Genomic DNA, 14217 nt, shown 5'->3' with positions numbered 1-14217 from the left:
GAAAGAAATCAAGTTGGCTCGGAGTTCGCTCTCCAAACCTGCACCTATCTTGATCTCTTGATCCGGGAACTTTCCATTAATAAATATGGCTTCGGTGAGATCGCCTTTGAGTTGTTTTCGAACTGGATTCTTTGCGACCTCGTGATGTGTTTGCTATTGAATCAGCAGCTTGTGACTCGCAAGATAACAGCTCCTTGCCACTCTTTGGCTTCGTAAAATCTCCCGAACTCCGAGTGGGGTTGGGAATTTAACACACTGATGATACATTGACGGAATTGCCTTCATATGATACAACCATGGTGTTCTCATAATTGCATTATAGGCCGCGGGTCGGTCAAAGACCATGAACTCTATCTTTTTGACCACTCGTTGGGTGGACACTGGCAAAGTGATTTTCCCTAGGGACATTAATGGCTCGCTTGTAAACGAGACCAGAGGTGATGGGGGACCCATAATGTATTCTTTTCCAATGCCCATTCTCATAAGTGTTTCAGAAAAATTAAATCTACCGAACTACCGATATCTATCAGGATACGACACACTTCATAGTTTGCAATGTCTAGCGAAATGACTAGGGCGTCATCATATGGGGAATCTAAATCCTCGGTCTCCTTTTCCGAAATGGTAACCTCGGGAAGATCACTGCTGGTAAGCTTCATTCGCTTAAGGCCCGGACTAGTGAGCTTCCTTTAGTGATCTTTAATTGTTGTTATCGAATTGCAAAATAGACGCGATCCATCCATGATGACGTCTATTCTCTTTTCCGGCCCGGTATTCTCATCTGATTGCTTCGGCTTCTTGGGAGGTGGAGCATCTTCGTCGACTTCGGATGCTGGTTCTGGTTGAACTCGTCGATAGTCACGTTTGGTATTTCGCCAGACACAAAATTTTCTGCAAGTAGATATATTAGTTTCTTGCAACTCTAGTTGAATGTCCATTGGCTTTGTGTAGCTCACAGTATTGTTGTCAACACGGATCCATTTATTACTTGGGAGGACTCCGCTTGTTGAGCGGGGTGAGAACGGTGGCTTGGACGATGATCCGCTTGGGTAACTTTTCTGTGGAGATTTATCAACCGCGAAAGTTCCTAGTCCGGACTTCAACATCGGGGAAGGTGTCTTCTTGGATGGTGCCTCGAACCGAGGCTTGGTAGCCGCCTTGTACTTTTGAGTTGCAGCTGCTTTCTCTTCTTCCGCGACTATCCAGTTCGAGGCTCTATGTAGCACATCCTGAATTGTGGGGACCGGGTTGATGGTTAATTCTTCTTGAAAACGAGACTCGTGCCACAGGCCATTTTTCAGCGCTGCCAGGGCAATTGAGTCAGATAGCCCCGGTATCTGGACTTAAATTTCTTTGAACTTCGTAATATACGAGCGAAATGACTCTCCAGCCGCTTGGCTAAAATTCCAAAGTTGGGTGTCGGTTACTGCTGTCTCGATTAAACTCGAGTATTGTTTGATAAGCGAAGCTGACAACTCCGTAAAGTTCTCAATTGAACCTACTGCTAAAGATGCGAACCACAACAAAGCTGGTCCACAAAGAGTTTCTGCGAACAGCTTGCAATATCCGACATCGGCTTCGTGAGGCTCGAGGTCCACTCGACTTGCTGTGAGCAAAAAGGTCTTAAGATGCGTAGTCGGATCTCCTTTGCCCTCATAGCTCGTGAACTTGATTTTTCCAGTGTCCTTAACATGGACTCCTGCTATCCGAACTGAAAAAGGTGTCTGCTTGGATTCCTCAATTACCCGTAAGATGTCGGGCGCTAAAGTGGTTGCGCTATGTACTCTAGATTGCATCGCTCAGATCTCGTCCTGCATTCGATGGACCTCAGGATTAGAGGCGAAGTTTGGAGTGATGCTTTCGTGGAGGATAGCTCCTCCTGCCGGGAGGAAGCCGAACTAGGGTAGGCAAAGCAGTCGTACCTTCGACTCCTACTGAAGTGAGGTTTTCACAAGAAGACGAAGTTGCGACTTGGGGAGTGACCGGGAGTGGGAACACGATCTCGGTTGCTGGTGGCGTTGTTGTTTGAGTTGACGCTTGCTGTGGGGTAAATGGTGGAATGATACCACTGAAGTCCAAAGCGCGCCGCCGTGGGGCTTGCTCGGAGGAGAGGAGGTCTACTCGATCAGCATATGCACAGTGAGATGCGGACTCGATCGGCATATGCACGGTGAGATGCGGACAGATCGGTCACGGAATTGGAGATAGCCTCCAAACGATTGGAGACATGTCCTTCCAAACTATCGAAACGTTCAGACAAGGCGGCAGCCGCCTTTTGCTGGCAATCGGACTTCTCCGCCAAATCCTGCAAAATTTTTTGGATTGATTCCAAGGTTACCAGGTTTGAAGATTCGTGAGCCATAATAGTGATGCCAGGTGTAGGAGCGTGAAAGATGTCGGAACTAATAAGATTTAGGTAACAATCCCCCTCCTTCTAGCGCCAAATTTGAGATCGCAAGGATGAACTTCTCTTCCCGAAGTGAGTTTCTGGACGGAGGAGCTTGTCATTGTGCTAGTTCTGAACTGTTTGAATGATTTGCTTTTGCACGGAGTGAAAATAGTATTCTTATTGTATGTCACCAAAAAATTGATCCCTTTTACAATGTCTTAGCCCCTCTACTTATTCTTATTACCAAAACAGGATAATTAATGTGAAATCAATCTACTCTGTCTATTACGCACTCTATTTATGGTGGTTGGTCTTTGGAATCTTTGACTATATCTCCGAGCTCCGAAGTGATTTAATGTTCCCGTTCCACCTCACACTTGCTTCTCCTTACTGGACCTCCTCTGGTTTAATGGGCCGGTCTCACTATTCATCTCAGCCCACCTTATTTAGTTCGGGACCAAGTGTGTGGCTTGGGACGAGTAATCGAGGTACCAACAATCTATTGCATCTACTCTCTTTTCACATTATACTAGATGAATACCCGCGCTATGCGCATGCTTATGGTTTACCGTTATTTAAACAATTTTGCTACTAATTTGTTTTTTTTATATATGTAGAGATTATTTTTGTTTTTTTTTTAAATTGTTGAAATCTTGAAAAAATATAATTTGACGTTGATTTGTTTAATACTTCACATAGATTTTCTCAGCTTGTAATTGAACTATTAGATACATGCATGAACAACATTGTTTTGAGAGATTTAAACATTCTATAATTTTTGTCTACAACGTCAGAAAAAATATATCAAATGAAGGCTTGATCTAAAGATGCATATTTACAAAGATTTTTTCGTTGAATATTTTATTCAAAAAAAAAGCTTAAGTATTTAAATATATTCATACTTCTTAATTAAATAATATGAAACACTAACATTTTCATTTATCAAGAATTGCACTTTGACTAACTCTTAATAGATCTAACTAAGATAGACATTTTTCTTTCACGTTAACTCTTCCATTTCTTGAATATAACTTTAGATTTTGTCTTTTAATAAGAAGTTCATTTAATTTTCTTTTTGATAACTTCTAAATATTAGAATATAATTACAAACATTCATGAATTTATTCAACTATCATCCTCTTTGTCTCTGTATTTTTCTAAACCAACATTCTATAGTTTAATTCAACTATTTTCTATCTAATAGTAAACAAAACTCCAATCTTCTTCATATATAAAATTTTAATTCTTTAGTAAAAAACTTTCATGAATTTCTCTACAATATTAATCAATATCTCGATCACTGCTGCAACACTTCAAACTAATGAAAAAATTGTAACACATAAACCATATGTCCATACAATCATGGTTTACGCCAAGAGGAAGAAGTGAATATTTGATTCACTTCTGATGCCCTTTTGTCTTCTGGTGATGCATCTATTTTTTTGGGACATGTTCTAAACCTCTCTAAATTTTTTAGGTAAATATTGAAATTGTTTGTGATATATAAAAAAAAATACATGGAAGATGTTTTATATTCCTTTTAGTTTATGTTTGTTTGCTTTTAATGAGAAAACATGTGGCACTCTCTCCACTGCTGATGTGTCACTCAAATGGAGAGAGTTAGTCATCTTTCATAGTATAGATTATCTCACTTATAATATATTGATTATGAACACATATCATAACTATTATTTATCTTCCAATATTTTTTTTTTATCGGTTGAGTGATCATTACTTACTAACGTAGACGTAAAAGATTTTAGAAAATATACCCATCCTTTGTCGCAAAGTTTCTTTAACAGTATTATATACTATACGTAAGTTTTGGTTCCTAGTAATAAAATTCATAATTGAACTCGTTTTTATCCACATACATCATATTATAACATCAAATATTACATTTATCTTAACTGTTTGACAAAAAAAAAATTATGTTCACATATAGAATTTTTTTACTTTAAAATATGTATAGTCTACTATGGTCCATATAGTTTTCTTTTATTTTGATTCTCCTAAATCTACAAAATCATAAGATTACTCTAACTTTTAAATATGTGTATTTATCCAAAAATAGAATTGTTTTTAAATTTTAATTAAAATTCTACAATCTACCACTACTTTTATAATTGTTTATATTACAAATAGCTTTTTCAAATTCATTCTTAGTATTTTTCACTATTTTTTTTTGGTGTGTGTGATGTTCAGAATAGGGTTTCTTTAATATATTTTATTTCAAGTAACCTTCTACATTTCTCTTAAATATATGTTTATTTTAATTTTTGAGCACTTGATTATTATTTTATCTTTTTTATATATCTTTGTTTATGTAATCTCTATTCACATTTTACTTTGATATTTTTCTGTATTTTTTTCATTTTTTTTTGGTTTATATATTAGTTTAAATTATTTAAAATGATTGTTTTTAATAATAAGAAAAATATTACACAAATAAGTAAATTAATTGATGCATTAACTTTAGATTTTATGTTCTTTGATGATGTGAATTAATTTATTAAAGTTGAAAATAAGAATTGATGAGGCGGAAGGAAGGAGAAGTGAGAAAAACTAACTTTATATATATAGATAGATTATATAGCATAATGATTTTACCTTTACCAAAAAAAAAAGTTAATGATTTTACAGATAATATGTAATTTTCAGTTTCTTTTTAGATATGAATTTTGAAATCAGCTAAAATTTATACCATATATCTAAATATAAACAAAATTGTCTAATATTACATTATGAAATATAACTTAAGATATTGATTGATCATAATGATAATATATCCAACAAATTTTCTTTGACTATATATACACTCACAAATGTCAAATTTTAAGTTCTCATTATGATCATTAAATGTAAATATTTACATAGTCATAAATGTAAAAGATCTTTTGCCAAAAAAAAAAATTGACAAGAAACGAAAATCTTTTAATGATAATACAAAATATTGAAGACTAAAAGTTATATAAATAGAACCTATCTCTCTTTTTCTTTATCACTCAATAGAACCTATCTCTAAGATCCAAGAAATAAATCATTTGAATTGCTCAATATAGTTTATAGAATAAATTACTATGTGTGGTACTAAAACTTTGGTGATTTGTTTCCTTGTAATAATACTTGCAGTTTCGTTGTCTAACAATAACGTTTTGGTTTCAGGTATGTTTAAAGTTTGGTTTGGTTATTTTGAAAATTAGTAGTGATCATTTCAAAAGATCACAAGATTTATATATATATATATATATATATATATATATATATATATATATATATATATATATATATATAATTGGTAATGGCAATGCTTTTATTTGATTGTTTATATGTGTGTATATATATATATATATTTTTTTTTATATAGACATGCATTAAAAAGTTTCCTTAAAATTATATTGTTTGGACATGTTTTATAAAAAGAGTTACACCTGTTTTATATTGATTATGTTCAATATATATGTGGACTTGTATAGGGATCAAGAATTTTGATGTTGACCATTGCGATACTCGGTGTTACGGAAAGGATGAATGTATGAACTACTGTATTCAAGCTGGATATAGAAGTGGAGAATGCGGTTCTCTTTGTATTCCATGTCCTATCAAATGTTGTTGCCAAAAGTAGTGAAAATTACTTATATGTATATCTTCTCTTTCAAGATTGACGATTCTAGCTTTGCATTTAATATCTTTAAGTTATTGGACTTGTATCTTGCTTTACATATAAATGCAATGAAATAAAACAAAACAGTTTTTAATAATAAATAATTTCCTCTTGAAATCCGTATTTTACTATAAAACGTATTCTCTTATAAAAATAAACATATTCTAAAATCATACGTAAATAGCATAAGAATGATCCACTTCACCACACTCTTTTTATAACCTCTCAGTATTATAGTATTTTTTTTTTTAAGATGGAAGATGAAGATGGAAATATTTTTTTAGTGAAAGTTACAATTTACTACTATATAACTAGAAAATTAATTTAAAATTTATTTATTGGTTGGTAAGTTTAAGTAAATAATGACATGAGAGTTTATACAATGACATGAGAGTTTATGATTTCGGACACCGTAACTAATTTTCGTATCAATTTTATCTTGTTATGTTTAAAACCAAGTAAGATTAATTTTATCTATCTTAACATTTTTGGGGTACATTTTTGTGTCATTTTTTTTTATCTTTGTATCCAAACAAGTTCCAACTAAATTCTCAACAATCTTTACAACCAAACATAAACATTTTCTTATTTGATAATATTAATTTCAAATTTCCTAAAATCTATCTACCTAATTTAAAGCAATATGTTAGATTAAAATATAATTTTCTCTTCACTTTTATTTAATTATTTGAATTACTATTTAATACATAAGTTTAATAAATTTTAGATTTTTTAGCATATGATGTGATTTGAATTTTTATAAACGGATCTATATTTTAAAAATTGTTTTAGGATTTTTGTAAACAAAAAAGTATATTGGGTTATTTGAAAAACAAATATATACCGATATTATTTGAAAAACAAATTTGTGTCATCCTCCTTTTTTCAAAACGAAGAAAAGCAAAAATAATTTGTCATATAGGGGGTATGGTAGGGAGGTCCCTCCAATAGGAAATGAATTTCCCATAAATGCCTTTATAAAAAACATAAAATTAACAATTGTATGATAACATATACATTTGTTGATATATTTTATAAAATATTTAAGTTTACAGAAAGTGTGAAAAAAATATGATTTTTGGAATGCAATTGTGATATTAGATAATCTATATTTATTATGTGAAGTGACATTAATGCAGTAAGTAATGGTAAGTCATTAATGCACAAGATACCATTATACTAGGGATTGAGTTCTGCTCCCTACGAATGTAGTGATTTTGCTAATGAACCGGTCTGTTGTGGCCCAATGGTTGATAAAAAAACTATATTTATTCTTAAGACAGTTGAAAGCGTGCAACTGCTACCAGCCTTAACTATTTTATGCAGTTTTTTTATTGTAGGTTTTAGTTTGAAAACTATACCGTGTGTGTGGAAACGTAATAGTAAATTACACCAAAATAAATATTGGTCCTGATCAGTATGGTGTCGTTGCGACTCTTTCAAGCGATCAAAATTAAAATGTGCACTTGACCAAATAAATGGTAGTGATGACAATACTATCGTTGTGACTATGTTTATAGAAGTTGTCGGTGTGATCATATATCGCCAGAAAAACGGCGATAGTTAAAACGATCGTTGCGATTTCTTTTCATATAAGTGATTAAATCTTTTTAATAGAAGCGGCGACTTATGTATGGGATTTAACCTCCGGCGACGTTAATTTTTTAGTTGCGGAAAGTGGTTGCTGCGACTATGTACGAAGAGGCCCCTTATCTTCCACATTATTGTATTTCTTCATGTTATTGGTAAAATGAAAAAAAAAATTGTTATTGGTAAAATGATTCTTAAAAAAATGCTTCATTAAGTATATTTATTCTCTTTGATAATCGTTTCTCATGAAAAATTTGATTAATCATTGTTCTCTTCTTTATTTTAACCACATTTTTCACATTCCTAATTTATTTTATACATAATTTTTTTGAGAAATAAATTTTATTTCAGTAAAACAAAATTAGAAAAACGTCAAAATATTCCCCACTTTTAAAACTGGTTTGAAAAGCATCCGTTTTTTATTGACTTTTTATTTTAGTTATCAAATTTTGTTCACCGAAACATTTTAGTCTTACTCTTAATTGACTTAGATAAAACAAATTTTGGAATTTCATCATCCACTATAAAAAAGTTTTTATAATTTTGAACTTTTTTTTTAAAAGAGGTTTTTTTCTAAAAAATCCATACTTCATCAGTGTTTCAAAACTTACAATGTCAACTCATTCGGGGTATGGCGGTAAGTAAGTCTTCACAACCGAATCAGTTGATTTGGCATTTCTCGAAGTCTGGGAAATATTCAGTCAAATCGGGATATAGACTAGCCCGAGAGGTGGTCGAAGAAGTTGAGTTTGGCCCTACATGTACAGCTCTTCGAGCACATGTATAACAGGTTAAGGTCGTACCAAAGGTTAAAAAAAATTTGTGGCAACTCGCGTCCGGTACACTTCCTGTAATAGATCGACTTGCCCATCACGGTATCCAGTGCGATTAACAGTGTAAAAATGTGATTATGTGCTTGAGACAGTTAATCATGCTTTATTTGAGTGTCTCCATTCGTGTGAAGTTTGGGAGTTATTTCCGAATTTCGTAGCGTCAGGGGTTTCTCTTATGAATCGATGTATTCAAATTTAGATTTTATTTTCTGGCGGGCGGCTTCTTTGCTAGGTAATCCGGATCAAGCCCACTAGTTACCTTGGCTTCTATGGTCGATCTGGAAAGCTCATAACAAAAAAAATTTCCTAGACATAATGGTCGATCCAAATGATATTTTTGATCAGGCTTTAACTGATAAAACGACTTGGGAGGAGGCTTCCTCCATTGATGGAAATACATCGGACCCATCCCAATCTTTCGTTGATCGGGATCGCTCGCATCGCTGTCATGTTGATGGTTCTTGGAAGGCTTCCGATATTCACTCAGGACTGGGATGGTGGTGCTGCAATGAAGCGGAACAGACCTTAGTTTTAGGTGCAAAGTGTATTCGACGAAGCTTATCCCCTCTTCATTCAGACTTGGATGCTTTGATGTGGGCTATGGAATGTATTCTTTTTGCGATGGTCTATAGCCCTAAAGACTGGCCGACTTTTTCTAGCCATTTGGAGGATTTCTGTGTGCTCAAGGCGGCGTTCCCACTATTCTTACTCACTCAGATTTCACGGGCGTCATATTTCAAGGCAGATTGTTTAGCTCGATCGTCGCGATCTCTTGTTTCTGAAACTTCATTTGTAAATTCTTACTCCGGTTTGGGCAACCAGCCGTGAGATTTTTTTTAGCTTAATTTAATGTATGGTTGAAAAAAAAAAAAAAAAAAAAAAAAAAAAAAAAAAACTTACAATGTCAAATATCCTGGTAAAGAATACACTAGCTAAATAAATGAGAATAATGTTGGATATATATGATTTGTTTATTCTTCAGTCCAATAGATCACGTGCCAAACTTGTAACCTTTATGAAAAGTCCACTAATCATATTATTACGGTATTACCCTTGATAAAAATAAAAAGGAAAAACACAATAATCACGAGACGTGTTTTGCTTTCTTTTTCACCTTTCATAATTGTAACTAGGATATATTCAACCTTTTTTAAAACAATTATAATATAATAAGAAAAATTATTATTATATTTTTTAAAAAATTTTATTTTGAAATAAAATAAAATAAAAAATAGATGATAATAAAATCATAATTTAAAATCTTAATAAAATCTTCGAAATCTAGTTATTAAAAATAATTTAAAAATAATTTTATTGTCTACTTGGATATAAAATCTTAGTTGAAATTCTGATTGGTTTATATTTTTTAAAAAAAAAAAATTAGTAATTTTCGTTCATAATTTTATTAGAGAGAGAAAATAATTATTTTTAAACTAATAATTATCTGTATTTTTAAAAAATCTTAGCTGTTAATTTTTTGAAGTAAAAATTAGTTTTGATTTGAATATATTTTTTTTTAATTTTCTAGATTTTTTTTTATTTTTAATCTGTCAACATTTTTTATTTTTAATTAATTATATTTATTTAATTAATTAATTAATCTTAATTAAATATTCTAATGGTAATTGAATGTAATTTTTTACATATTTTAAGATTAGTTTCATATTTGTACTTCCCAATTAATATAGTAGGATAAGTAATAACTATCAGATATGTCCAAAGAATTTCTAAATTTTGAATTTCCGAAATTAATTATCTGATATCCCACCTCTAAAACAAGGTTTAGTCAAAATTAGAGATTTTTTTCTTTTCACATCAACTATCATTAGAGATAATTATTTCATATACCAAGACAAAAAGCAAGTTAAAATCTATTCAATTTCAAATATTTTTTACTGCCCATGCAGCACTCAACATTTTCAAATCCTTAAACAAGGACTAACAAGGACTATATGACTTGTCAAAGATCAACTATTCAGATAAATCAGGTCTATTTTTAAGTTTAGTACTACTGAAAATGAATGAGAATTTAAGACTTAAGTTTGTTAGGAAAAAAACTAAACTTGTAAAATATGATATTTTAAAGAATGGTCTTAGTGTTCCTAGTGGACGAGAGAATCGAATAGTAGTTTAATTCATGACAAGTTTTCTCTTCCGCGTTAACTTTTCTCTTTTGGCCCACAACCAAAGGCTTTTTTTACTTTCTAAGTTTTTAAGCTTCCAAATGAATAAAATAATATTGACCAACGGTCCAAAATAGTCAGCAGAAATATGCTCATCATCACTATATATACTCACCATCTCTATCTCCAACTCCAAGCAAAACTCATCTCCACACTTACAAAAAAAATTAGAGCAAATCACAAAACGAAACTCTTGCCTTCTTATTAACTTCTTACTAAAAAAAAAAACAGAAGAAGATGTTGTTACCAGAAGCATGCGTAGCCAATATTCTTGCATTCACATCTCCGTCGGATACATTCTCATCGTCAGAAGTCTCTTCAGTTTTCCGGTTAGCCGGAAACTCCGACTTCGTATGGGAAAGATTTCTACCTTCCGGTTACAAAAGCCTACTCTCTTAATCTACTGACCATCATCAAATTTTCGTGTCCAAAAAGGAGATTTATCGATGTTTCTGCTATTCCATTCTCATCGACAATGCTCGAAAGGTTCGTTTTATATGAGTTAACACTTTGAACTGAAATTTTTGAATTGTTTTTAATTTACTGGAACTAATAATATCTTCTTATATGATGCAATTTCAGCTGTTCAAGATCGATAAATTTCCCGGGAAAATTTCATACATTTTATCAGCAAGAGATATGTCCATAACTCATAGTGACCATTCATCTTACTGGTCTTGGAGCAATGTCTCAGATTCTAGGTCAGTTTTTTTTTCTGAACATAACTATTTTTGCTTTGTTAAAATGTCTCGAAAATGTTTTATTTTTAATTAATTTCTTCTATTAACAATTTCAGATTTTCGGAGTCAGCTGAACTTATAACAACCGATCGATAAGATGTCAAGGGTAAAATCCAAACCGGAGTTTTATCACCAAACACAAAATACGGAGCATATGTCATAATGAAAGTAACTAAAGGCGCTTACGGACTAGACCTAGTTCCGGCGGAGATCCAAGAATGGTCAAATTAGTAAGAGTGCAACTTATCTAAGTTGCTCGGATGAGAAGAAACAACAAATGAAGCGGCTGTTTTACGGTAACCGAGAAGTGCGAATGGCCATGACCGTGGAGGCGGTGGGTGGGGACGGGAAAAGGAGAGAGCCAAAAGGTAGAGACGACGGTTGGATGGAGATTGAGTTAGGAGAGTTTGAGACACGAGAAGGAGAAAATGATGATGAGGTCATTATGACTCTCACGGAGGTGAAAGGATATCAACTCAAAGGTGGCATTGTGATAGATGGTATTGAAAATGAGGCCTAAATCATTGAATTAGGATCAAGATTATTATAGAGCCCGGGTCTAATTCTTTATTTGTAAAAATGAAAGTACCACCACCTCGATTCGAGTAGCATTGGCTACGGGGGTTCGAAATTTAACATGGTTTCCTTCGGTTCCAAGAAATTAGTATTTGGGCCTAGGAAGCTGTTATCACTACGGGGTTTGTGTCTTTTAGTAAACTAAATTTATTTATTTATTTTTTGCTGCGATCACTAGCCTTTATTTATTCACTGTTATTGCACGTTCAAAGAGTAGAAATTTCAAGTCTTTAATTATTTGGCTCGTTGAAGATTAGTGTACAATCTTGAGTGGGACATTCCCTGTGAGACTTGAGATCTGACATGTCAAGAATATGATAAGATCAAGTTAACTATTTTTTTCCGTATCAACTCAATCTTCGGGTATATAATAATACGAATTGGAGGCTACGTACATTTAGGTAGAGAATTAGGTAGTTAGATATAAGATGGTCATGCGTTTGTCATTATTAGTCCGTTAGAGAAAATTCGTCAGAGAAAAAAAAGTGTGTTCATAAGAGCATTCCCATTGGTCATCCTTTGCGGATGTGTTTCATTTATTTAATAATTAAGTGATTGAAAAATAAAGTTTTAATCTGAAATTGTCAGAGACCTGTGTCTCTGCGGAGAGTATTTTAGATACCCACAGACACGCACGTGTCACTTATCTAGAGGTTACGATTTTATTTTATTTTTGATTTTTTTTTCTATCTCTTTGCTTCTTCTCTCTTTCGATTCCAACACAAAACACGAATCGATCAAAACTAGGAAGCTATGCAATCTCATCAGCAACCTTGTATCTCTTGTACTACTTTCAATATCCTTGCTCCCATCCAGCCCCGGCTCATACCCATGGCGAGAGGGGCAATGGCCATGGGACAAAGTTTTTTTTTTTTAATCATTAAGCTAATGGGGACCAGAAAAAAACAAAAACAAAAAATTATGTTGAAAAGGGTCTTAAAACAATTGTATGCCTAGGGACAAATTTTTTTTTGAGACGGGGCTGCTCCCATCTATAAACGTCTCTCTCCCAAGGTTTTGTTTCTTTTTCATCAATTTTGATTTTTTTTTTTTCTTTTTGGTAAATTTTTGGATTATGTGTGTGTTGTTGGAAATGTAGGATCAGAGTCTTCGTGAAAGTGATAATCGAACGTATTGGCTTGGAAGGAATCATAGAATCATTGATTGGTTATTATATGAGAGGTCCTCCATCATTTGTTTACAGGTTGTTCGACGAATTGCCTCTATGAAAGGAAACTCTTTTTTTTTTTTTGATGCTCTGTTTCTGATTTTTTTGTTCTAAAGGAGTTTTGGGTAGGGAACGAAGAGCTTGTTAATATGTATGAGAAGAGACTTGGTGACGCTGGTTATCTCAGTTACAAGCTTGGCCGTACTAATAACCGTGGCCATGGTATTTAACTTTGTGACAATCTTCTTGGCATTGATGTTTGTTGTTTCCATGTGTATGTGGCGTTTTCATTTGTGATTTGGTGATGATGATAGGTTTGCTTACAGCTGTTCATAAGGATTATTTTAGAGTATGTAGAATCTTATAAGAAGGAAGGAGGAAGAAGAGAAGATGCAGAGCTTAACATCAAACGAAGTTGCGGGTTTAGTGGTTGGAGCTCTGCTTATCGGTGCCACCATCGCTGTTTCTCAGAGAAGGTAACGTTACAAAGCTTTTTACAAGTTGCGGCTTTAGTAGTTGATTTCCGATTGATTCTTCATGTAGATTTAGGAATGAAATGCTGGAATATGAACTTACTTAGAAATGTTGTTACGGAATGGTTATATTGTAATGTGCGTCTTACTATGTCTTGGATTTTGTAGTTAATTATTTATGTGTGCTGGTTGATTTTGTTGTCAAGGTTGATGGAAGTGGGAAGAAGAAGGCAGGTGGGTTTTCTGTTGGCAAGAAGAAATTGAAAACGAAACTGACTCCAGCTGCTCAAGCTATGGAGCTAGACAATTGACAAGGAACCTCAGTTTTCTTTTCACTTGTATGTAACCCTCTGTTCTACATTGTCATCTTTGTCTCTTTAGTTTCGTTTGAAAAAATCAAGTTGAAGCTATAAATGATCTGAAGGTACTAATGTTGTAACATAGTACAGACTCAACAAAACTCAACATAAAACAAGAAATCAATGTTCAGTTTTGTGTGCAGTTTTGTGTTGAGTTTGGAAGACACCTATATTTAGGGATGACTAATGGGAAGATAAAAACTAACAACAATAGGATGAAGATGTAAACTTAGATTAATATT

At 33.1% G+C, this 14217-nt stretch overlaps 3 protein-coding genes, 1 long non-coding RNA gene and 1 pseudogene across 8 annotated transcripts; 4 read left to right on the top strand and 1 right to left on the bottom strand.

Annotated features, from left to right (window-relative positions):
- Window positions 1-689: 689 nt before the first annotated feature.
- On the bottom strand, window positions 690-1796 carry LOC147941249 (uncharacterized). Its single transcript, XM_087458437.1, has 2 exons — window positions 1428-1796; window positions 690-1337 (listed from the first exon to the last, which is right to left on the bottom strand). Exons 1-2 carry the CDS (start codon window positions 1794-1796, stop codon window positions 690-692), a joined length of 1017 nt encoding a protein of 338 aa, XP_087314563.1.
- A 3584-nt stretch (window positions 1797-5380) lies between these two features.
- On the top strand, window positions 5381-6154 carry LOC104701035 (defensin-like protein 46). The gene is made up of 2 exons (XM_010416663.2): window positions 5381-5554; window positions 5866-6154. The coding sequence occupies exons 1-2, from the start codon at window positions 5470-5472 to the stop codon at window positions 6012-6014; spliced, it is 234 nt and encodes a 77-aa protein (XP_010414965.1). The 5' UTR covers window positions 5381-5469; the 3' UTR covers window positions 6015-6154.
- Window positions 6155-8791: 2637 nt separating this feature from the next.
- Window positions 8792-9304, top strand: LOC147941248 (uncharacterized). Its single transcript, XM_087458436.1, has one exon. It carries the CDS (start codon window positions 8792-8794, stop codon window positions 9302-9304), a length of 513 nt encoding a protein of 170 aa, XP_087314562.1.
- Window positions 9305-10811: 1507 nt separating this feature from the next.
- LOC104701034 (F-box protein VBF-like) lies at window positions 10812-12149 on the top strand (annotated as a pseudogene). Its single transcript, XR_015561933.1, has 3 exons — window positions 10812-11145; window positions 11242-11360; window positions 11456-12149. The product of XR_015561933.1 is annotated as an F-box protein VBF-like (transcript).
- A 353-nt stretch (window positions 12150-12502) lies between these two features.
- Window positions 12503-14117, top strand: LOC104701033 (uncharacterized). Of its 4 annotated transcripts, none has more exons than XR_015561930.1 (5): window positions 12503-12989; window positions 13075-13179; window positions 13260-13365; window positions 13458-13619; window positions 13823-14117. It is a non-coding gene; the product is annotated as an uncharacterized LOC104701033 (long non-coding RNA). The 4 variants fall into 4 exon arrangements; XR_753703.3 differs by having other exon boundaries at window positions 12688-12989; window positions 13470-13619; XR_015561931.1 differs by having other exon boundaries at window positions 12729-12989; window positions 13075-13157.
- Window positions 14118-14217: the final 100 nt, after the last annotated feature.

The sequence above is a fragment of the Camelina sativa genome, chromosome 7 (assembly GCF_030686135.1).
Source record: "Camelina sativa cultivar CO46 ecotype springtype chromosome 7, ASM3068613v1".
Lineage (NCBI taxonomy): Eukaryota > Viridiplantae > Streptophyta > Magnoliopsida > Brassicales > Brassicaceae > Camelina > Camelina sativa.
The sequence above is the reverse complement of the archived record's forward strand: the minus strand, read 5'-3'. Positions and strand labels throughout refer to the sequence as shown.